Source organism: Sinocyclocheilus grahami, unplaced genomic scaffold (assembly GCF_001515645.1).
Source record: "Sinocyclocheilus grahami isolate Dianchi unplaced genomic scaffold, SAMN03320097.WGS_v1.1 scaffold713.1, whole genome shotgun sequence".
Lineage (NCBI taxonomy): Eukaryota > Metazoa > Chordata > Actinopteri > Cypriniformes > Cyprinidae > Sinocyclocheilus > Sinocyclocheilus grahami.
The window spans coordinates 235,855-261,550 of record NW_015505892.1 but is presented as its reverse complement, the minus strand read 5'-3'; the positions used below and the strand labels follow the sequence as shown (position 1 = coordinate 261,550).

The window sequence follows — 25,696 nt, the reverse complement described above, 5'->3', positions numbered from 1 at the left end:
GAGAGAGACTCAGAGAGTGAGAGAGAGAGAGATGTTCACATGTTATAATTTGTTACAGTTTAATACTTCTAAGATGTTATAATATTCCAATCTATTACTGTGATGTTCATTTAATTATTATTATTGTTATTATATTATTATTTTTTATCTTTCTGTACATGTATACTAAGCTTTGGCAATATTGTATCATTTACAGTCATGCCAATAAAGCAATTTTTGAATTTGAATTGAGAGACAGAGACTCAATGAGAGAGAGAGAGAGAGAGAGAGAGAGAGAGCGAGAGCAAGTGAGCACATGTTAGTCAGCGTTTGTTAAAACTCAACCCAAACCATGGCTTTGTGTCCGACATAACCTGTCGTCATGGTTACGGCTCTGGTCTCAAGTGCGCTTCTCATTCAACTGCAGTCCGTCTATTTTTCCTTTTGTGTTCGACACACTCGATCGCTCGATCAGTGTTCGTGTGGTGTTTTACCTGAGCGTTATCATTGTCAAGCTGCTCCGTACTTTTGCATTTCTTCATTCTGAAACAGAGAAACATGAGGATTTGTGCGTTGAAACAAGAATAATCAAGTTAAATGTGACATGAATGAGGGATAATAAAGCTAAAAAAAATTGGGAAAGAAATTAATGCTTTTATAGTATATGATACTGATTTCTGAAGATCATGTGACACTGAAGACTGGAGTAATGATGCTGAAAATATAGCTGCGCATCACAGAAATAAATATCATTTTACAATATATTACAATAGAAAACAATTATTTTAAATTGTAATATTTCACGATATTACTGTTTTTACTGTATTTTTGATCTTAGAGACGTCTTTCAAAAACGTCTTTCAACTTGTTTCTTTAAATGATTTATTAATTGATTGTAATTTTAAAGTTTTATGATTTAATTAATTATTAGTAAGTGTTTTATTTTGGCTGATTTAATTTAACATATTTATGATTTAATTTATTATTACTAAATGTTTCTTTCAGATTGATTTAAAATTATTTACTTTAATTTTACATTTTAATTTAAAAAATGTTCAGCTTTGGTAAAAACATCGGATATTTATTTTCATTTTACATATTTATGACTTAATTATTAGTAAGAGTTTCATTTTGATCAATTTAAAATTATTTTATTTTTTACATTTTTATGTAAAATTCAAAAACATTACAAAAAAAATCTTACTTGTTTTTCTTCTTGGGCTCACTGAAAAAGAAAAAACAGATTGTGAGGGTGAGAGATATCATGAATGTTATATACCTTTTATTTTATTCAGTTGTTAATTTTAATATATTTAAATCCCATCATGCCAGATGATCTCAGACAGCAGTCATTCCTCATACCAGCTGTTTAATTTCATTACGGGGTTGAGCTCATGGGGTCCCACTCACGCTCACGGCGCTCATTTACTCTGCTTTTGCTATACAACAATAATAATTAACAAACAAACTGCACTCCATGTAGAAAAGGTCATCGGCCCCTGGCTTTGTTAGACGTGAAACCTCATTATAAATCCCAAGACAAAACACACTCACACACTGCAGCTCTCTTGATGCATTAGCTGAATTAAAGCACTCAAAGCTTGCAGCACTTAATGATTCATCTTACTCTCGTTCTTTCTTGCATTTTCCTTTGTATTTCTCTTACTTCAAAGTTCAAGTGAACTGAAACACACACACAGACAGACACAGACACACAGATACACACACAGGTTTGTTTTTGTGAAAAGTGGGGACATCCCATAAGCGTAATGGTTTTTATACTGTACAGACCGTATATTCTATTGCCCTACACCAACCCTACCCCTAAACCTACCCCTCACAGGAGACTTTCTGCATTTTTAGATTTTCAAAAAACTTCATTCTGTATGATTTATAAGCTTTTGTACCCGTGGGGACCACAATTTAGGTCCCCACCGTGACACGAGTCCCCATGAGTCTGTGTGTAGTCAGGTTTAAGTCCCCACCAGGATATATAAACCAGTACAGACACACAGACACAGACACAGACACAGACACACGCACACGCACACAGACAAACACACCTGTTGAGTGCCTTGACCTCACTGCAGTGCTTCTCTGTGGCCATTTCCAGGAGTTTGGTCAAACGCTGTCACATAGGAAATACAGGAGAGAACACAGGAAGTGTCACTTACACATATCAGAACAGAACACACCAGCTGGCCCTCGGAGCCGCGCCGAGATCTGCTGCGCTGCCATACAGAGGAAATGAATACAAGCACTTCCTGCCACTTCCAAGAAAGAAATATCTAGCAGCTGCTTTCTGGTCCAACAGGTGAAAATTATGCATCTGATCACTTGTTTTTAGAGTGTTGCTATATGGTTGCTAGGTTATTTTGAGTGTTTTATAGTGTTGCTATGAGGTTTCTGTGTAGTTCTGAGTGTTTTAGAGTGTTGTTATGTGGTTGCTAGGTTATTTTGAGTGTTTTTGAGTGTTGCTATGTGGTTGCTAGGTTATTTTGAGTATTGCTATGCGGTTTCTGTGTTGTTCTGAGTGTTTTAGAGTGTTGTTATGTGGTTGCTAGGTTATTTTGAGTGTTGCTATGCGGTTTCTGTGTTGTTCTGAGTGTTTTAGAGTGTTGTTATGTGGTTGCCAGGTTATTTTGAGTGTTTTTGAGTGTTGCTATGTGGTTGCTAGGTTATTTTGAGTGTTTTCGAGTGTTGCTATGTTGTTGCTAGGTTATTTTGAGTGTTGCTATGCGGTTTCTGTGTTGTTCTGAGTGTTTTAGAGTGCCGTTATGTGATTGCTAGGTTATTTTGAGTGTTGCTATGTTGTTGCTAGGTTATTTTGAGTGTTGCTGTGTGGTTTCTGTGTTGTTCTGAGTGTTTTAGAATGTTGTTATGTGGTTGCTAGGTTATTTTGAGTGTTGCTATGTGGTTGCTAGGTTATTTTGAGTGTTTTCGAGTGTTGCTATGTTGTTGCTAGGTTATTTTGAGTGTTGCTATGCGGTTTCTGTGTTGTTCTGAGTGTTTTAGAGTGCTGTTATGTGGTTGCTAGGTTATTTTGAGTGTTGCTATGTGGTTGCTAGGTTATTTTGAGTGTTTTCGAGTGTTGCTATGTTGTTGCTAGGTTATTTTGAGTGTTGCTATGCGGTTTCTGTGTTGTTCTGAGTGTTTTAGAGTGCTGTTATGTGATTGCTAGGTTATTTTGAGTGTTGCTATGTTGTTACTAGGTTATTTTGAGTGTTGCTGTGTTTTCGAGTGTTGCTATGTGGTTGCTAGGTTATTTTGAGTGTTGCTATGTGGTTGCTAGGTTATTTTGAGTGTTTTCGAGTGTTGCTATGTGGTTGCTAGGTTATTTTGAGTGTTACTATGCGGTTTCTGTGTTGTTCTGAGTGTTGTTATGTGGTTGCTAGGTTATTTTGAGTGTTGCTATGTGGTTGCTAGGTTATTTTGAGTGTTGCTATGTTGTTGCTAGGTTATTTTGAGTGTTGCTATGCGGTTTCTGTGTTGTTCTGAGTGTTTTAGAGTGTTGTTATATGGTTGCTAGGTTATTTTGAGTGTTTTAGAGTGTTGTTATATGGTTGCTAGGTTATTTTGAGTGTTGTTATGCGGTTTCTGTGTTGTTCTGAGTGTTTTAGAGTGTTATATGGTTGCTAGGTTATTTTGAGTGTTTTCGAGTGTTGCTATGTGGTTGCTAGGCTATTTTGAGTGTTGCTATGTGGTTGCTAGGTTATTTTGAGTGTTTTTGAGTGTTACTATGCGGTTTCTGTGTTGTTCTGAATGTTTTAGAGTGTTGCTATGCGGTTGTTAGGTTAATTTGAGTGTTTTAGAGCGTTGCTCTGCGGTTGCTAGTTTTTTTTCAGAGTGCTTTTTGGAGTGTTGTTATGGGGTTGCTAAGGTGTCTCCCTTACAAGATTTGAGGAATTATTCATGTCTGGAGCACAAACACTGCTGGGCGACAAACAATGAACTTTAATACTTAGTGTTAGAGGTTTCATCACATCACAGGAGCACTAGTACCAGATCATGATTGATTAAATATAAGCAGGAGCAGGGCTCAACAATAAGGATTTTTTCTGCTGGCCTGTTCGGGACAGTGGTTACATTTTTTACTTGCCCTGCCACAAAAAAATAAAATAAAATTATATATATATATATATATATATATATAGTTATTGTTGTTTTTGACAAATGTTATCTTGTATTCTAATAAATAAGCTTATATGATGCCAAAATTCTTGATTCCAATTTCGATAAATACTAGCCTGACTGTTCAGGTATAGAAATTAATAGTCAAATGTACAATAACATTGCATATTCTACACTGTATAAACGAATGCTTAAAAACACGTGCAAATGATAAACTTTCGTGACGATGCAGCAGCGGCCCGACCAGGCAGTCCTTATTGTTGAGCTCTGAGGAGTCTTTTGTCTTTTCTCGGAGCCCGAGCACAGATCCATTCAGAGATGGTCAATATGAGTGTAAGAGGGTGTTCGTGGGTCCGGTCAGGTTTACTCTTCCAGTACGGGACATGATTGACCCCTCATCTATGCAGATCTACTGACTGCACAGAGCAGCGGAGTGCTGATGGGTAATCAATACCTGAGAGAGTCCTGGCTCACGGCCAGCGGGAACAGCGCAGGTCTGAGGAGATGTTTGGCTCGTTGAAATGCTCAGTATGGCCACAATCAAACAAGAATTCGTAAAAATAAATAAATAATAGGCTAATTAAAATGCTCATTATGGCTGAAATCAATGAAAAAATAAATAAATAATAATAATAATGATCTAATTGAAACTCTTCATTAATAATTCATTAAAAAATTTAATAAAATTATAATAATAACTGGCTAATTAAAATGCTGAGTATGGCTGAAATAAAAAATAATTCATAAAACAATAATAATAATAACGATTACTATTATTATTGCGGTTTATATTATATAATGTAAAACAAAAACTGTGATCACTGTGTGATTATTGTGTTTGTTTGGCACAAGTGAAACCCTTCGTGCCAATCATGTTTTAATTAGACAGACATTCATGTGCTTTTTGAAAATGCTTGCTAGCAGATTTACACTGTGTGTATATGTGGATGATTTCTGAAACCAAATCTGCAGATTTCTTTGACTGTACGGCAAAAACACTCTCTCCGATGGCTAATGAATTATCTTTGTGATGCAGTTCAGGCTCTGCTGGAGTTCTGACAGTGTAATTTAGGTCACAGTCTCACTGTACAGTAATAATGTCTGTGTCTTTACCTCAGTGTTGTTTTGTTCTTTCTTCTTCTTGATTTGATCGTGTTGCTCCACTAGTAGCGCCCTGAGCTCCGACTTCAGCTTCTGCTTGAGTTCATTCATCTGATCACCGGGATCATCTCCAGACCTGGACAATCACATGGGGACAAACACAATCACTTAACCAGAGATCAACACACAACACACATCTCACGGGACAAAAACACGAAACACTGAAGTTCAACGGAAGTGTTTTTCGCGACTCAAGAGAGCTAAACGTGGATGCACACCAGACTTCTTTGCTAGTTTAATGAAGACCACCACTGATCTAAAACAGAACCTATGGAATTCCAAACCTGACAAAATTAGAAATAAATAAATATACAGAGAAATGTAAACAAGCAAAACTAAACAAATAAATAAATATATTGATAAATATACAAAGAAGAGAAAAAAAATAGTAATAATTATTTATACGTTTATTTCCTTACGTATATTTAAATTTATTTATTTATGTGGAAATAAATAAAAGTGGAAACAAATAAAAGTATAAATAAAAGAAAAAAAAATAAATGTGGGGAAAAAATAAAAATATACATAAGGAAATAAAAGTATAAATATTTTTTTATTTTCTTTGTATATTTCTTTTTTTTACATTTCTTTGTATATTTAGTTATCCTATTTATGTATTTCTAATTTTGTCAGGTTTAGAATTTTCCATAAGACAGAGCCAATCACCAGTATGTATATTGTTTACTAAAACCGAAATTGTTAAAAAAAAAAGTCTTTAATTGAAATAAATCTGAAATGAAATGTATGTATTAGATAAAAAACTCAAACTTAAAAAAAAAAATTTCAATGAGAAATTCCGCCTTGGCAACTAAATGAAATAAAATAGGTTTAAGTACTAACATTAGAAGAAAAAAAAAAAGAAATATAAAAAAATCGAAAACGAATAAAAATGACAAACGTACATAAAATTACTAAAACTTCAACTAAAAATAGAAAATTAATGTTAATGCAAGATATATTATCTGAAAAAGTCTTATCTTGCGCAGTTTTGCTTCTCAGTAGAGAAAAAACAAACTAAAACTGAAATAAAAAAATTTATAAAATTAATAAAAATGTAACTAAATTGAGAAAATATATGGAATTTGAAAATACTGCAATAGTATAAAATAACACTGCCTATAAGAGAGTGTGTTCGTTCTGCATTTACTTCTTGCCCGCGCTCTTTTTTTCTTCTGATTTTGGTTCAGGGTCTGGTTCTGGTTCAGTGTTTTCCTCTGGTTTTGTTTCGGGTTCTGTTTTTTCCTCTGGTTTGGCTTCAGGTTCTGGTTTTGGTTCAGGTTCTGTTTGTTATTCAGCTCAATTAAAAATAACAATAATACAAATGACAAAAGCACATAACAAAAATACTAAAAAAAAAAATGGCCAAAGCATATAAAGCAATGACTAAAGACTAAATAAAAAGTGAAAATATAAAAATAAAAACTATAATAGCATATAAATAATGCTAACATAACACTGACAAATCAGGGTTATTAATATACTATTACCAAAACTAAATTAAAAATTAATAAAAAATACTTAAAAAAGAAAAAAAAGAAAAGAAAAACTACTAAAAATCACAAAACACACAACACAAAAACTAAATGAAATAAAATATGTTCAAGCACTAAAATTACTAACACTAAATTAATAAATAAATTCAAATCAAAACAGAAAACATATTTGAATTCATAAAATTTTTACATTTATAATATACAATAATATAAAAAATTCAAAGTTATCTCATCCAATCGTATCAGTGCAGTTAAATTGACAAATTAATATTCAAATACAGTCAGGTATTTCATAGTGTACTATGATTTATTAAAGAAACACACACACCATGTCAGTGTTTTATAAGCAATGTCCATCACATGCATGTTATTTACCTGCGGCAGCTGCAGGAGTGGCCGCCGTCTGTGCGCCGTCAGCGAGAGGTAACTCATATTCACACACGTATGTTAAACTCTGGAACAGATTACAGTCAGATCCGTGTGAGACGTGCTTCATTTTCATCTTTTAGCATTTATAAAAGTGGTAAGTGACACATGGGGCAATTTATGGACAGACAGGAGCCTGGCACTAAGCGGTGGAGACATTTCATACATGTAGTTTATTTTGCAATAATGTCTGAATTATTGTACATTATCACACTTATTACAAGGCTACTTCTCAAATAAATGTGCATGAAATATTAGATTTATCACAGCACACACCGGCCCAGCTAACCAATCACAACACATTTCGTATTTCAGAAGGCGGGCCTTCATTTGATACAGGAACTATTCGAGCCGTTCATGCCAGACTGAGGAGAGAGGTGTTGTAATAATGTAAATTATGTGAAAAATAATGTGTTTTTCGAACAACCTAGTATGAGAGCCTGTTCTAGTACACCCCCAAAACAAAATCAAGACTTTGTAAAAGAGCATAATAGGACCCCTTTAAATGTGTATAGTGTTGTAAACCACACTGGTAATTTAAATGCATCACAGCTTAAATGTTTGAAAATTAATTCTAAATTAAGACCCATTAAAATCGTTATAACAAAATGTATTTAAATTCAGTTAAAATACATTTAATTTTAGTCAGACTACTTATTAAAAATACATTATAGTTTTAGTTGAAATAGATTTTAAATATACTAAATTGCAACTTCATAGAAAAAATAGGTAATACTTTACAATAAGGTCCATTAGTTAATGTTGATTAATGCATTAACTAATATCAACTAACAATGTGCAATACATTTGTTACAGCATTTATTAATCTTTGTTAGCATTAATTAAAAAAAAAGTACAACTGTTCATTGTTAGTTCATGTTAGCTCAGGTCCATTAACTAATATTGATAGATACAACTTTGCATTTAATAATGTATTTGTAAATGTTAAAATTAATATGAACTGAGATTAATGAATGCTTTACAAGTATTATTCATTTCTATGTTCACTGATGTAGTTAATAAATGGAACCTTATTGTAAAATGTTACCAAAAAAGGTATTTACATACAGTATATATTTAAATATATAATACTGTTAATGTAATCAATATTTTAGTTTATTTTAGTTAATTGCTTATTACATTAACCGTATTTAAAAAGATACAATAGATGCAATTATGAAAGCACATATAAACATGTATTAAAATCCCACTTAAATGGGTCATAAAAAAATCACTCTTAATTAGCCTTTAATATAAATTTAAACTATAATACATTTAAATCAATTACAAATTATATGCATTTAGGTTTTTGAAAAGGTTACATTTAATTCACACGAGTATATTCTTTTATAGTAGATTATTTGCGTAATAAGTACATGTATAGAAGCATGCTAAAGTGCACTTCTCACCTGTCTGCAGAGCGTCCAGAGGGATGATTCGGTGCCCTAAAAACTTGCCTCCCTCCTCCTGAACCACGAGTCTGAGGTAAGCCATCTCCGGCAGCAAGACCTGCTCAACATCACACAGACGTCAGGCTCTGAGCAGCTCAAACTCGCGTGTGTCATGAACAGTGTTGGGGGTAACGCATTACAAGTAACGAGAGTTACGTAATCAGATTAGGCCTGTCGCAATAATCAATATATCGACTTATCGCGCAATATATGTACACTGTAAAAAATTACCGTGAATTTAATGGTAAAAGTGCAAAAAAAAAAAAAATGCTACAGTAAAAACCTGTTAAATGGTTAACGGTAAATTCCCCTACTATATACGGTGAAAAACTGTATTGGACATTACATGTAATTTTACGGTAGTATAGAGTTTTTGGAAGTGAAAAAGACTGTATAATTTACAGTTAATAACCGTAAATTGACATTCCCAGAATTCCCTGCATTACATTTCAAATTTGATGTTTTTTAATTGAAATAACTATGTTTCTTCTTAGTTTTTTCTTATCAGTTTTGTATATTAGGGTTGTGTGTTATGTATTGTATATGTAGGGTAATGTTGTTAAATTAATGTTTATTGCATTATTTCAGTTTCATGTGTGTTACCGTGATGGTGTTTAGTGTTTGTGTGAATGACGCTGTGCACCTTCTATTAATGTTATTATTTAAAAGCTGCTTGTGATGGGCTTTGGTTCATCATGTGACTTTCTCATCACCTCCTGCATTTGGTGGTTATCAGTGTATTACAAAGCTACAAAACAGATTTCAGTACTTCAGTAGGTTGTTATATTAACATTATTTCAGTTAATGAAATTACGGTATTTAATTGTGAATTTAAGTTAAAACCGTAAAACCTGAAATGTTGCTACCATATTTTTTACGGTAAAATTCTGACAGCTGCCGTTTTTTTTACCGTAAATTTTATGGAATTTTTTTTACAGTGTACATGACCTCAATCAGTTTTGGTGACGCAATATATCGCCCATTATATTTACTTAAAAATGAATGTCACCGTGTTTTGTACATTCCACTTGCGCCTGTGTCTTCTGCAGCTTCTCGTACATAACGTGGTGAAGTCATGAAGTGCTAGATCAAATTTAAAAAATGCTTCTACAAACAAAGTTTCATCTGCAGATATGGCCTTGTTTAGGGATCTGTGTCTTTGTGCATACGGACATCTGACTGCTGAGTAGTGCTTGTGTTTTTCAGCAATAGTGTGCACCCTTACTTTACAGAGAAAAGAAGGTCAGGGAAAAATCTGTAGATGGAAAAATCTCCATGCACGTCCTTTATGCATTTTTCTTTTTTTGTACTTTGTACGTTTTTTAAGGTATCTAATATTTTGATACTTCATTTCTATGATCTAGGCTAAATAGTCAATCCTGTCGGTGAAAGGATCAAACTTCTTGTCGCTGCGACGGACCACGTCGTGTTTGAGGAGGTAACCCGTCCTGCCGTTAAACTCAAACAGAGCCATGTTCAGCTGCATGGGGAAATCTACAGCATCAAACACACATCACACCATTAACCCACAGACACAGTGACAGGACATCAACAACATAAAGAGCCGGTGTGGTCCTTTTTAAAACCCACAGAAGTAATGACATGAGATATATGTGTTAAGTATATTTTACACCTGTGATTATTCAGCTAGGACACTTGAAGAGAACAAACTTCATACATCCACTAATATCAATAAAACACCAGAGACAAAAAAATAAAAGTGAAGGTTAATGAAAAGATTTGCACAACATTGTCTGAACCCCTTTTTGATGATTAAACAACACATCTGCATGTTCACAGCCTAAACATAAAAAAGGACATTTTAAATAATAATTTTTAAAAAAAACGTAATTTATTGTTTTTCTTGTTTTCATTTTGATTGTTTTTATTTTGGCTGATGTGTTTTATTTTAAAATTGTTTATAATTGTTTATTTTAATTTTTACATTTTTATGATTAATAAATGGCATTTATAATGACATTTTTAAATAAACGAGTAATTTATGGTCAAAAACCTGCAATAAAAAAACGATTCAAAATTACAACAAAATAAAATTACATTTTAAATAAAGATTTTTCTTTTCTTTTTATGAAGTGTTTTATTTTGTGACCTTTTTTTAAAATAATTTTGTATTTTTAAAAAAAAAAAAAAAAAAAAAAAAAAAAAAATTATTTTTATTTATTTATTTTTTTTTATTTATTATTTTTTTTACTTTTTACACTTTTATCATTTAATTAAATATTAGCTTTTCATCAACGCATGAACCCCAGTTTGGCAAACCCTGAGCTAATGTAATGACATTCTTGCATATTTTTAAATTAACAAATCATTTATTGACAAAAACCTGCAATAACAAACATACAAAAAATATATTTATTTATTATTATTTTTATTTTTTTTACAAAATATTATTATTATTATTATTTTTTAAAAATAATCTATATTATGAAATGATTTATTTTAAGTTTACATCTCTGTAATTGAATTACTGTATTAGCTGCCGTATGTTCACTGTGATTTGACCCAACATAAGCGTCTCACCCATAGTCTGGTAGTTGAGCGCCACAAACTGGCAGCCGGCGGTCCAGAAGGGCTGAGGACTGTAGTTTGAAGAGTCCACACGGGTTCCTTTAGGGTAGATACGACTCATCTGCCTCTTATTATATCTACAGTCATCAGTTCAGGAAAGCACTGACATCCAAACACCAGAAAACACTGAGTCTGAATCTAACTGAGAGGACATGTCAGAGTAAAGGATACTCGACCCAGTCCACAGCGTTCTTAGCGATCAGACTCTCCCCTTTGGTTTCCACGAAGGAAGAGATGACAAAACTCTTGTTTTTTTCTATATTTGGACAGAATCAGATGGTGAAAACACGTCAGTATGAAACACATGGGACAGAAGGCAGAAACAACAGATCCAGTCCTACGATGCAGCACATTTTCTTATAATAAAAGTAAAAAATAATAATAATTATTATTATTATTAAATAAAAATATTAAATTTTATGAATGAAGACAAATAAGACATATTATTATTGTGATATAAAAATATATATATATAAGAAAATATAATAATAATAATTTTATTTTACTGTAAAATTACAATATTAATAAATATGGCTGTCTTAGTGTATTCATTTTAAACGTTAAACCATCAAACTTTTATTATGATTTTATTATTTCTGGGTGAATTACAATTATTATTATTATTATTAAATAACAACATAAAAATTGCTAAATAAAAACTATTGTTCCATTTCACTGTAAAACAAGAAAATAATTATTTTCTTTTACATTACTTGTAAAATTATTTTCTTTTTAATTTCTTCATTTTCAAACATCAAACCATCTCAATTTTATTTTGACGCAAATCCGCAGCCCTTAAAGCTTGAACTAATGAAAAGCTAAAAAAGTGTTACTAGGTAAACATAAGGGTGAAATTTAAATCATTTCACTACATTTTATTGGTTTATACATTTGATTTTGCATATTTATAGCTCAAATGGGAATAATTTGCCAAAAAAGTGCATTATATTTATTGTGTAATTGTGCATTAGAGGAGGTTTCAGGTGCATCACACATATGAGCGCATCAAGAGAATCCGCTCTGAACTCACTGGCTGCGTTCTCAAAAGAGATGAATTTGTTGGGCTGCACGTAGTTGACCAGAGCGGACATCTCTTCATACGCTGTCACTTCCTGTCCAGCGGTTCCCTGAGAGGAAATGACAAAGTATAGAGACTCAACAGATGTTGGTTCATAAAGAGAAGTCATTATGTAGCAAACAATTACTTTTAAAAAGCAGCTTGGAGTGTCTTTACAACATGGCCAGTTTCACGGCAGCATGCACTACTCTTCAAAAACACGCATGCAGACATTAATACTTTTATTCAGCAAGGATGCATTACAATTTTTCCAAAAGTGAGAGTAAAGACAAAAACAGTGCTGTGGCTGTTTGGAATTATTATTGTTGTCAAAATAGAGCAATGTTGTCTCTTGATTAACAAAAAAAAAATCTATATCGCTCGATTTGTAATCATGCTGATTTTTGGAGGTAAAAAAAAACCGGCACTCTTCGTGCGATATTGATTAACTATATGAAATGATAAAAATATATAAATGTTCTGCCCCCATATCTTGAATTTTGTGAGCATTCTAAATTAATTTTAAGAGATTGAATCATGCAGTGAAAGAGCGCATGATAATATCGATTTTTGGCATAAAAGAGAAATGTATAATTGTGACCCATACAATGTATTGTTGGCTATTGCTACAAATATCCCCCAGCGACTTAACACTGCTTTTGTGCTGCAGGGTCACATACATACGGTCTACTTCACCTCATCAGAGTTCTTCATCTTCTCTTCATCCTGTTCATCGTGGTCATCATGTTCTTCACGCTCATCTGGAGCAGCTGGACACAAAATACTGTTATTTTCAATGGGTTTTGTTTTTCCGGACCGCTGAATCAACTACTACAAAAAATTGTAGTATTAGCTTCATTCCAATGAAGATGACATTTGGTGACTTTTGTCACATTAGCAATATGAACACACACACAAATCACGGATATGATTTGGATATGTTAAAGGGTTAAAAAAAAACAGTCACACTTGACTTCTTCGCGGTCAAAATGAATGGGAAATACGAAAAAAAAAATTCATTTTCATTTTTTGTTCTGAAGTATGATTAACATTTATTGAATAACATTGAATAAAATATCAATTAATGTTTGTATAAAGTGTTTTGAATTATCACTGTCCATTCCTTATTTTGTTAGCTTTTTAATGATGAAATAACGAGTAACAAAAATGCTTTCTATGTGTTCTCTTTCTAACAAGATTTTAATGTTTGACTGCAATCATAATGTAAAACCTGATACTTATCTAACCATAAATATCTAAACCTTGACAAAAAGTAGTCTTTTAGAATGTCTAGATATATATCTAAATGCAAAACCTAAAAAAATGAAGAAATTATGTCTAAAAAAACAACGGGAATCCAAAAGCCTCTGTATATACTGTATCTACAGTGGGGCAAAAAAGTATTTAGTCAGCCACCAATTGTGCAAGTTCTCCCACTTAAAAAGATGAGAGAGGCCTGTAATTTTCATCATAGGTATACCTCAACTATGAGAAACAAAATGAGAAAAAAAAAATCCAGAAAATCACATTGTAGGATTTTTAAAGAATTAATTGGTAAATTCCTCGGGAAATTTTGTCTCTCATAGTTGAGGTATACCTATGATGAAAATGACAGGCCTCTCTCATCTTTTTAAGTGGGAGAACTTGCACAATTGGTGGCTGACTAAATACTTTTTTGCCCCACTGTATATAGGGTGCTAATACAAGAGGTTACGCAACATTACACACGTTTTTATGTTTTAATGCCTCCAGATGGACCAATTCTCACTTAAAAATTTTTTTATTTTAAATGCCTTCACTCTATATTAATGTGAAATATTGCATTTATTAAAACATAGCAAATAAATAAAGAAATATATATTTTTTATATTAATTCTAATGGGGAAAATAGCTCATTCAAATTTTATAAATATTGCATAGTATCATAAAATTCCCTCAAAATCATAAATAGTGTGTGAGTGAGTGAGTGTGTGAGAGACGTGGGAGCTGATGGCAGCGGGCGCTGGATATTTGTGGAGGTCAATGTGGATATTGTGGATGAGTTCTTCTGTGTCATCACGTTCTATTAGTTCTACAGCTTCAGTTTCTGAACTTTCACGCTTAGTAACACATACAGCTGTTCCCTCAACACAGTGCAACAGTGAAAAGGGACTTCTTTCAAACAGTGTCGCGTTCCCAACACTGTTTAAGCGACATACCCCGGTATTGCGGTATTTAAAAAATTCATATCATAACAAAAAAAAAACACCGGTATTCGGTATGAACCGGTATACCGCCCAGCACTATTTCAAGGCTTCGGTCACTTTTGACCGCGAAGGAAGCAAGTGTGACTCCTAAACGAAGAGGGCCAGAAGCAGTCCACTGACACTGAAGACTAGTTTGAGGACTGGTTAGTAGATGAACTGACCGGTTGCTGGCGGCGGGTCGCTGGCCTCTGGGTTAGCTGGAGCGGGTTGGTTTGGATCGGCGGGTTGGTTGGACTCCGAATCGTCCGCAGGTGTGTTTGTTTGTTCGTGACCAGATGCTTTCTTGGCTTGTTCTGGTTTGCTGGCAGGTGCGCTGCTTTTCTTATTCTTGATCAGTATTTTACCCATCAGCTCAGACGGACTCGGCACCGGATGACCCGGCTTCAGCTGAAAACACACCAGAGAAGATCAGATCAGATATTAAGTCGAATTACAACTAACAGTTCATTGGTAACACTTTACAATAAGGTTCCATTAATTCATGTTCGTTAATGCATTAACAGCAATATTTTGAGCAAAACTTTGTTACAGTATTTATTAATCTTTGTTAACATTAGTCCTGTGAAACGATTAATCGCATCTAATTGTTTATATATTTTATATATAAACAAAACATATTTTTTCTTAAATATATACAGTACATGCATATGTGTGTGTATTATATATACATAATAAATATACATAGCACACACACATATATTATGTAAACAAAACTTTTATTTTGGATGCGATTAATTGTTTGACAGAACTAGTTAATAACAATTAATAAAAATACAACCATTCAATGCTAGCTCAGGTCTGTTAAAAACATATAAAATACAACTTTTGCTTTTAATTATGGTTTAGTAAATGTTCAAATTAACAATAACTAAGATTAGTGAATGCTTTAGAAGTATCATTCATTGTTAACTAATATAGATAAGTAATGTTAACAAACTGAACCTCACTGTAAAGTGTTACTGGTTTATTTTAGTTTATTTTAATTTTATTTAATTTTATTAAATTTTATTATTTTATTTATTTGTAATTTTCTCTAGTTATTTTAAATACTTTATAAATATTTGTATTATTAGTTCATATTAAATAATATAGTTAACAAATAGATCTTTATTGTAAATTGTTAATTTTAGTTCATGTAACTATTTTATTTATCATTTCTAATCACATTTTCATCGCCTCTAGTCCATTTAGTGCTTTAGAGGTTTTTTTATTTTTATGTAGAAGTATTTTTTATTTTTAGTTCATATTAAGTAATGTTAACAAAATGTAACTAAATAATAATGTAAAGTAATGCAACTAAAATGAACACCACCATTTATTTTATTCTTTTATTTTATGTTTAATTACATTTTTGACTTCACTTGTCAATTTTAAATGCTTTCGAAATATTGTATCGGTAGTTCATGTTAACCAATATAGTTAACTAATGTAAATGTAAATGTGAACTAATGTAACCTTAATGTAAAGTTAATTTTACTTTGTGCAACTGATCACCATTTATTTTAATTTATTTAATTTTATCATTTTTAAATCGCATTTTAGTTGTATCTCGATCAAATATTGTCCTATCCTAACAAACCATACATCAATGGAAAGCTTATTTGTTCAGCTTTCAGATGATGCATAATATGTCACATATATATGAAGCGTTTGGACCCAACATGTGAACTCACAGGATATTTGTCCAGTACGTCAACGAGCAGAGCGTCTCCAAAGATCGTCCTGCAGTAGTGGGCCATCTTCTCCTGCTGCTTCACTCTGAAACAAACACATGAGCCCATTTATATCACATCCGAAATATCACACCAGCAAGCCTGCAACATGTGTTCATTTGTCAATCAAATATTAAAGATGTGTCTTACGAATCGACGTTCTCAAAGGAAAGGACCACAGGATACTTGGATGTTTTGAAGGCGCTCTCAGCAATCGCTTCGATCACATCCTGTCATGAAGAAAGAACACTCTTTACCCTCGTGAAGAAAACAAGTCCACTTAATCACACTGAACGCGCACTTGTAGTGTACTTCAAACCTTAAAAGTACATTTATAAAAACTGTAGATAATATCATATTAATTAAATAAAAAGGCCATTAAATTGCAATAAAGTCAAATTAGATTATGTTAAAGTTCATTTTAAATTAGAATGTTTTAATGCTTTTGATTTTAATAATTTAAAATGTTTAACTTAACAATAACTAGGATTAATGAATGCTTTAGAAGTAGTTTTCATTGTTAGTTCATGTTAAGTAATATATTTAACTGATGTTAATAAATGGAACTTTTTTGTAAAGTGTTACCAGTTTATGTTATTTCATGTAACTGGTCACCATTTACTTTACTTTACTTTACTTTGGTTTGGTTGTCATTTTATTTTAGTTTACTTATTTTATTTTATTATTTTTTTTATTTATGTTATGTTAAGCAGTATTTCCATCAGCTATAACAGTAAACATTTCGATATGCTAAAACTTTTTCAGAAAAAAAAAAAAAAAACTGGGAAGAAACTTTGGCTGATGAATATGTATTACAAGCTATTAGGTAAATTGTGGTAAGACGGGAAATAATTTTCATGTTCGCATTATCATATAGATTTTTAATTCCACTAAATGTGACATTTATTATAATAGGTTGTTTTGCCATTGTTTTTTTATTTTATTTATTTTTTTATTTTGGTTGTCATTTTATTTTAGTTTACTTTATTTTGGTTTGGTTGTCAATTTATTTTAGTTTACTTATTTTATTTTATTATTATTTTTTATTTATGTTATGTTAAGTTATTTTATTTTATTTATTTTATTTCAACGTTTTTTAAATTTTAATTCATTTAATTAAATATATTCCAATTATATATATATATATATATTACATTTAAAGTACATTTTAAATAATTATGTTTGAATAATTTTTTTGTCATGCTTTAAATAAGCTGACTAACATACTAAAGCACATTTTAAATCATTATACTACTTTGTCAATACACTGGGCAGTAAACTTTAACCATATTTCAAAGACAATAGAAGTAATTATAAAATTACGTATAAAAATGTACTTAGGTGGGTCAAAAAGCACTCTAAAGTTCATATAATTTAATTTAACACAAATTTAAACTATAATACAGTTTAATTGCAACCAACATGCAATTAAGTGCACAAAAACACTTTAGTATATTCTTTTAAAGAATTGAATTTCTGTAATAAGTACGCTTTTTTAAAAAGTATGCTAAAGTGTGTTTTTTCACGAGGGTGTTTATATGTATCTGTGTATTTAGTTTTTGAGTTGAGGTGAAGTTACTGCAAGAGCTGCTCCCGATTTTCACGTTTAGCTTGCATTGATTATGAGCCTCCACTGCGCATCCCATAATCACAGCGAGAGCTCCGATTGGAGGAACCCACCTTGAAGAGGATCTCGGTTGTCATGGTGAAGCCGTGGGTGATGATTGGCTCTTCATCCGGAGGTTTGCCCTTCCAGCAGTCGAGCTCCAGACAGCGGCACCCGGCGAGGAGACACTGGCGGTACATCTCCGGAGACGAGACGCCCGTCAGCTGCCCCGCTGCACACAACACACGCTTTCAACTAAATATGTGACCCTAAAAGCAGTGTTAAGCCGCTGGGGGATATTTGTAGCAATAGCCAAAGATACATTGTATGGGTCACAATTATTGATTTTTCTTTTATGCCAAAAATCATTGGGATATTAAGTAAAGATCATGTTCCATGAAGATATTTTGTAAATTTCCTGCCGTAAATATATCAAAACTTAATTTTTGATTAGTGATATGCATTGCTAAGAACTTCATTTGGACAACTTTAAAGATGATTTTCTCAATATTTCGATTTTTTTGCACCCTCAGATTCCAGATTTTCAAATATTGTCCGATCCTAACAAACCATACATCAATGGAACGCTTATGTATTCATCTTGCACAAATCTCAATTTTGACGAATTGACCCTTACGACTGGTTTTGTGCTCCAGGGTCACATCCACCCTCAGATTCCAGATTTTCAAATATTGTCCTTTCCTAACAAACCATACATCAATGGAACGCTTATGTATTCATCTTGTACAAATCTCAATTTTGACGAATTGACCCTTCTATAAACACGCTGAGTGTCGAGCCCCGAGTCACTGCTTTAGTTTCCTCCTCACCTGTGAGATAGGTGTTGTGGGAGGATTTGACGAAGTAATGTGGGATGGGTTGGGTCATATCGTGACTCTGGGCCAGTTTGTCCAGTTTCACCACTGATGTCTCAGATCCCATCAGATAAAACATCAAACCATCTGGAGAAATCTGACCTGCAGCAGCAACAGACTTCGAATGAACCTTCACAAATACAGGCACACATCGAAAACACTGTGTTGTTATTAACTGAGCTGATCTAATGTGACTGACTTAGTTTATATATTATTATAGTTTTTATTAATATTTTGATTTTAATTTTAATTTTAAGTTAAGGTTTTATTAATTTTGTCATTTTTATTAGTTATGTTTTTTTTATGTGTATGTAGTTTTAATTAACATTATATTATAGTTTTCATTCATATTTTGAACTTATTTTTAGAATTTCCACTTTTATTTTAATTTAAGTTAAAGTTTTACTAAATTTGCTGTGCATGTAATTTTTATTAGTTATGTTTTTAAATGTCTATATAGTTTTTTTTTATTTATATTATATTAGTATAATATTATATTATATTATAGTTTTTATTAATATTTTGAACTAGTTTTAATATTTAGATTTTCCATTTTTATTTTAATTTTGGAATAAGATACAATTTCTTAAAATGTACTTTGATATGAAGACGTATTATTTTAAGCATAAATGTAATATAATTTAGTGATGTTTCTGCTTAAAACATGAATAAAACTGTTGCCAATGGGTCAAGACAGCAGACATATGAATAATATTTTATTTTATTTTTTTCATTTTATTTTTTATTACATGAACAAAACTGCTGCCAGTGGATCAAGACAATACATGTAGATTAATAATAATGTTAATGTAAGATATATTAACAACTTGAAAATACAAAAACTAGAAACTGAAAGGAAGTAAGTTTACACTGAAGTACTAAAAATTACAAAATTAAAATGAAAGCTACAGAAAAAAAAGAAAAAAACGGACAAAAGCACAAAATCAAACAAAAAAATAAAAACTGATTCAAAATATTATTTAAATCAATAATACTAAAATAACTCTGCATCTCAGATATATTTTTTTAATTGTAAAAAAATCGCTCATTAAACTGAGCTCTGTGGGACACTCACCGCGGCTGGCGTTGGACGAGCTCGGCTCGTATTTCTCGATGAGATTCTTCACCTGTTCGGGTCTGACGAGCGGAAACAGCTCCTCATTGAGACGGGAATCTCGCTGTTTCTCGTTCAGGAACTTGGTCATCATCTCCTTTGTCATGAATCCCTTTCCTTTCGTGCTAAGAAGGTCATAATCAAACACTGACTAATGATCAGATCAAATGATCAAATGAACACATGCAGTGCGTTCACTCACAAGGACGTGAAGATTTCATTGATTTCAGGTCTGGGACACAGATTGAGTATGAAGGTCTTGAAGGCTGCTTCAGTGAACACATCAGGCTTGATGGTGTCAAACTAACAACACAAGACGACTGATGGTTAAACACTGCATACTCACACACTCACTCACTCACACACACACACACACTCTCACTCTCTCACACACTCACACTCTCACACTCTCACACACTCACACACTCACACACTCACACACTCACACACTCACACACTCACACACTCACACACTCACACACTCACACTCACACTCACACACACACTCACTCACACACTCACACACCCACACCCTTCACTCACACTCTCACTCACACTCTCACTCACACTCTCACTCACACTCTCACTCTCACTCTCACTCACACACTCACTCACACCTTTCCTTTGGGGAGACTTGCTGCGGCCAGAGCAGCTTCAACCCTTTTCTTGTCTGCTGGAAACATCTTAAAGATACTGAGACGAAGGATTAAGATCATTAGGAGAAGATATTAAATATTAAGCATCAGTTTAATGTGTGACACAAATTAAATTAGCATCCCAAATGCTGTTCTTTTCTAAATTTTGAGGTCGGTAAGATTTTTATGCTCACCCAGGCTGCATTTATTTGATCAAAAATGCAGTAAAAAATTTGAAATATTATTACAATTTAAAACAGCTGTTTTCTGTGTGAATATGTGTTAAACTGTAATGTATTTCTGTGATGCGCAGCTGTATTTTCAGCATCATTCCTCCAGTCTTCAGTGTCACATGATCTTCAGAAATCAGTATAATATGCTGATTTGCTGCTCGAGAAACATTTTTGATTATTATCAATGTTGAAAACAGTCGTGCTGCACAATATTATTGTGGAAACCGTGATGCATTTTATTTTTCTGGATTATTTGATGAATAAAAAGTTCAAAAGAACAGCATTTGTTTGAAATGGAAATCTTTTGTCACGTTATAATGTCTTTATTCTCACTTTTGATCAATTTAATGCATCTTTGGTGAATAAAAGTATCAGTTAAAAAAAATCTTAATGACCCAAACTTTTTGAATGTGATATAATGCATTTTTTTATATAAATGTTTTTTTTTCGTACTTTTTAACAGGGATTTTCCCATCTTTGTTGGTCTGCAGTGAGAGGCGGACATACCTATAAAGACGACAGAATATGGAATATTGGGAATATAAATCAATATTTGTCATGTCGTGACTAGTCTGAAATTGACCGCACAAATCCTCACACTTTCTCCAGGAAGAACTGTCTGCAGGCGTTCGCTCTCAGTGTGTTATATGCTATAGCCAGGATGTCGTCAGTCCACGTCTGTGCCAAAAAGAAATGAGCTTAGATTAGAAAAACATGACAGATTGATCTTCTGCTCTGCAGTGAATGGGTGCCGTCAGAATGAGAGTCCAAACAGTTGATAAAAACATCACAATAATCCACAGCACTCCAGTCCATCAGTTCACATCTGGAGAAGACAAAAGCTGAAACAAATCCAGCATTAAGACGTTTATAACTAAAATGAGTCCATAATCCATAATAACACTTCCTCCAGATCTGCTGTTGTCTCTCACATCAAAATCCAGACACATATTTGTTTAGAGCTGCTTAAACGCTGCTTGATCTGTGCAGATTTCTCTCCTGATTCAGACCAGAACACCTTTTCACTGGAGGAAGAGTTATTATGGATTATGGACTCTAGTTTAAAAAGTCTTAATGCTGGATTTGTCTCAGCTTTTGTCTTCTCCAGATGTTCACTGATGGACTGGAGTGCTGTGGATTATTGTGATGTTTTTATCAGCTGTTTGGACTCTCATTCTGACGGCACCCATTCACTGCAGAGCATCCATTGCTGAGACACTGACGCAATGCTACATTTCTCCAAACCTGATGAAGACACAAACTCATCCTGATCTTGGATGGACTGAGGGTGAGTAAAATCTCAGCAAATTTTTATTTTGGGGTGAACTATTTCTTTAATGCTCTGCTGGATCATATCAATAACAATAGTGTTGCTTGACTGAGTAAAAGGCACTAATAACAAACCCAGTCTGCGTTTATTTCAGTCAGATGTGTTTATAACGCATTCATCCACCAGAGGGCGAATGATAAACCTCAGCGCTTTGAGGCACACAGAAATAACACAATTGATCTGCACTGCAGCTTATTAGTGTCAGGATATGAAAATCATAAACTCATAAAACCAATTTCTGAACCTCAAAGACCAGCGGCTGCTTTAAATGGAACATTAGTCCTGATAAACGTGTGTGTGTCTGTCTATCTATCTATCCATCCATCCATCCATCCATCCATCCATCTATCTATCTATCTATCTGTTTTTAGATGTAAAATGAAATGCATTGAAGTGTGTGTTTTAAAATGAAACATGTATGTGACCCTGGACCACAAAACCAGTCATAAGGGTCAATTTCTCGAAATTGAGACTTATACATGAATAACTGTGGGAAGTGTGGCCTCCTCTCACTGTCGAACGACTCCATACTGTCTTCTGCTCAAACACAGACACAACCAGAACCATTTTTAACACGCTCCTCTGGAGAAGACAAAAGCTGAAACAAATCCAGCATTAAGACGTTTATAACTAAAATGAGTCCATAATCCATAATAACACTTCCTCCAGATCTGCTGTTGTCTCTCACATCAAAATCCAGACACATATTTGTTTAGAGCTGCTTAAACGCTGCTTGATCTGTGCAGATTTCTCTCCTGATTCAGACCAGAACACCTTTTCACTGGAGGAAGAGTTATTATGGATTATGGACTCTAGTTTAAAAAGTCTTAATGCTGGATTTGTCTCAGCTTTTGTCTTCTCCAGATGTTCACTGATGGACTGGAGTGCTGTGGATTATTGTGATGTTTTTATCAGCTGTTTGGACTCTCATTCTGACGGCACCCATTCACTGCAGAGCATCCATTGCTGAGACACTGACGCAATGCTACATTTCTCCAAATCTGATGAAGAAACAAACTCATCCTGATCTTGGATGGACTGAGGGTGAGTAAAATCTCAGCAAATTTTTATTTTGGGGTGAACTATTTCTTTAATGCTCTGCTGGATCATATCAATAACAATAGTGTTGCTTGACTGAGTAAAAGGCACTAATAACAAACCCAGTCTGCGTTTATTTCAGTCAGATGTGTTTATAACGCATTCATCCACCAGAGGGCGAATGATAAACCTCAGCGCTTTGAGGCACACAGAAATAACACAATTGATCTGCACTGCAGCTTATTAGTGTCAGGATATGAAAATCATAAACTCATAAAACCAATTTCTGAACCTCAAAGACCAGCGGCTGCTTTAAATGGAACATTAGTCCTGATAAACGTGTGTGTGTCTGTCTATCTATCTATCCATCCATCCATCCATCCATCCATCCATCTATCTATCTATCTATCTGTTTTTAGATGTAAAATGAAATGCATTGAAGTGTGTGTTTTAAAATGAAACATGTATGTGACCCTGGACCACAAAACCAGTCATAAGGGTCAATTTCTCGAAATTGAGACTTATACATGAATAACTGTGGGAAGTGTGGCCTCCTCTCGCTGTCGAACGACTCCATACTGTCTTCTGCTCAAACACAGACACAACCAGAACCATTTTTAACACGCTCCTCTGACCTGAAAGAAACCCAGCCGGCAGAACGTCTATGCAAAGTTAGACTATTCAGGAAAATAACTGTGACTGATTGTGTTTGGGGGTCACTTACTTATGCTCCAAATGCTTTGACAAGACAAATGTGACCCTGGAGCACAAAACCAGTCATAACGGTCAATTTTTTGAAATTGAGATTTATACATCAGCTGAAAGCTGAATAAATAATCTTTCCATTGATGTATGGTTTGTTAGGATAGGACAATATTTGAAAATTTGGAATCTGAATCAAAATTAAGTTTTGATATATTTACGGTAGGAAATGTACAAAATATCTTCATGGAACATGATCTTTACTTAATATCCTAATGATTTTTGGCATAAAAGAAAAATCGATAGTTTTGACCCATACAATGTATCTTTGGCTATTGCTGCAAATATCCCCCAGCGACTTAACACTGCTTTTGTGCTGCAGGGTCACATATATGAAGTATGATACCTGGGCCACTTCTTTAGCAGCAAAGAAGTTGTGATAGGTGAGGCTGACGGTGTCTGTTCCCGTCACGATGGTCAGCGCTTTGGCCAGATGATGGCTGTCAGGAAAATCCATGTTGAAGACGTTACGAACCTTTGGATGCTGAAAGAGGAAGAAAATGATAAGACATTGCTTGAGAATATGAAACGTTGGCTAAAGAGTCCCTGAACACTAAAGTGACACTTCAGACTTCTGAAAGTCATTGCATCAGATATCAAGCGAGTGACGTTTAGGAGAGAAAGCTCTAGAAACTTTAAACATCTCATACACGGAGTCTGCTTTCCATACATGACCCATCAACAAGAACAACCCAGACCAGCAAACAAATCCGGCTTCATGCAAATGTGTGAAGGGAGAAACACGAGGTCAACAGCTGTGTGTGTGTGTGTGTGTGTGTGTGTGTGTGTAGAGACAAAGAAAATCACTGTATAATTCATATAACAATAGTAATATATCAAACATAACATCGTGTTTATGTTTCTAATAGCACTTAAAAATATGCATGTCAAAAATGCTCCTCAACTGTTTGGATAAAGCATCTGATAAATGCATAAATGTAAAAACTTTGTGAGATGGATGATCAGAACTGATGAGTGTGTTCATATGTTAATGCTGTATGTCAGTAGCTGATGTGATTCTCTGATCTGAACATGAGTTGGCTGTGGTTGATGTGATTGTTTCTGCTGAACGCTGCTGTTTGCAAGGCAAATTCACACAAATACTCAAATGCAACAATGAACTCAAACACTGACACTCCGTCTGTTTAGTCATGATGCAACATAAAACACATTACATAACATGGACAGGGCACATACTTTAGGGAGCTTGGCATATTTTCCCGCTCTTGTGTCCCTGATGGTGGCAATGTCCAAAAACTCTGTTTCCTGCGGGACAGAGAGACACAGGATGTGACATCACAGATAGCGCACAGAATTTCTGTAGTTCAAACAGTAGAGGGTGAAGGTCATGGGAACAAATGTATAATTTCAAGTTGCTTTAGATAAATGCATCTGCCAAATGCATAAACGTAATGGATGAGAAGATCATAGGTGAGAAATTCTCAACAAACCATTAAATCGAACATTATTGCAAAATAACTGCAAACAAGACCTTACAAATCACATGATGGTGTGTGCAGTGTTGTTATTGTCATATAAAACTATTGCAAATTGTTTTCATTAATTGAAATGAAACTAAAATAAAATAAATATATTAGATAAACTTGAACTTAAAAAAATGAAAATTTAAAAAATTTAACAAAATTGATAAAAAGTTGAATTGTTTAAACTACTAAAAGTTAAATAAATAAAAATAAATGTGTATACACACTCTTACTCACACACACACACACACACACACACACACACACTCACTCACACACACACACACACACACACACACAGTCACACACACACACACACACACACACACACTCGGGCCGCCGGGCGCTCTTCTGTATACTATGTGTGTATTGCG

The 25,696-nt window shown here is 33.6% G+C and overlaps 1 protein-coding gene across 1 annotated transcript in view; it reads right to left on the bottom strand.

Annotated features, from left to right (window-relative positions):
• The window catches only part of LOC107560167 (1-phosphatidylinositol 4,5-bisphosphate phosphodiesterase beta-2), a 34,459-nt gene that overhangs the window by 5,794 nt on the left and 2,969 nt on the right, over positions 1 to 25,696 (bottom strand). Inside the window, exons 3-25 of the mRNA XM_016244261.1 lie at positions 25,036 to 25,104; positions 24,185 to 24,322; positions 21,307 to 21,386; positions 21,162 to 21,215; positions 20,458 to 20,533; positions 20,043 to 20,143; positions 19,802 to 19,965; positions 18,682 to 18,828; positions 17,926 to 18,083; positions 16,396 to 16,475; positions 16,207 to 16,291; positions 14,695 to 14,920; positions 12,984 to 13,057; positions 12,261 to 12,357; positions 11,402 to 11,486; positions 11,183 to 11,307; positions 10,008 to 10,135; positions 8,600 to 8,702; positions 6,419 to 6,551; positions 5,224 to 5,347; positions 2,043 to 2,107; positions 1,184 to 1,204; positions 474 to 522 (exon numbers count right to left, since the gene is read on the bottom strand). Coding sequence (XP_016099747.1) covers positions 474 to 522; positions 1,184 to 1,204; positions 2,043 to 2,107; positions 5,224 to 5,347; positions 6,419 to 6,551; positions 8,600 to 8,702; positions 10,008 to 10,135; positions 11,183 to 11,307; positions 11,402 to 11,486; positions 12,261 to 12,357; positions 12,984 to 13,057; positions 14,695 to 14,920; positions 16,207 to 16,291; positions 16,396 to 16,475; positions 17,926 to 18,083; positions 18,682 to 18,828; positions 19,802 to 19,965; positions 20,043 to 20,143; positions 20,458 to 20,533; positions 21,162 to 21,215; positions 21,307 to 21,386; positions 24,185 to 24,322; positions 25,036 to 25,104 — 2,382 coding nt within the window. The remainder of the gene's footprint in view (positions 1 to 473; positions 523 to 1,183; positions 1,205 to 2,042; positions 2,108 to 5,223; positions 5,348 to 6,418; positions 6,552 to 8,599; positions 8,703 to 10,007; positions 10,136 to 11,182; positions 11,308 to 11,401; positions 11,487 to 12,260; positions 12,358 to 12,983; positions 13,058 to 14,694; positions 14,921 to 16,206; positions 16,292 to 16,395; positions 16,476 to 17,925; positions 18,084 to 18,681; positions 18,829 to 19,801; positions 19,966 to 20,042; positions 20,144 to 20,457; positions 20,534 to 21,161; positions 21,216 to 21,306; positions 21,387 to 24,184; positions 24,323 to 25,035; positions 25,105 to 25,696) is intronic.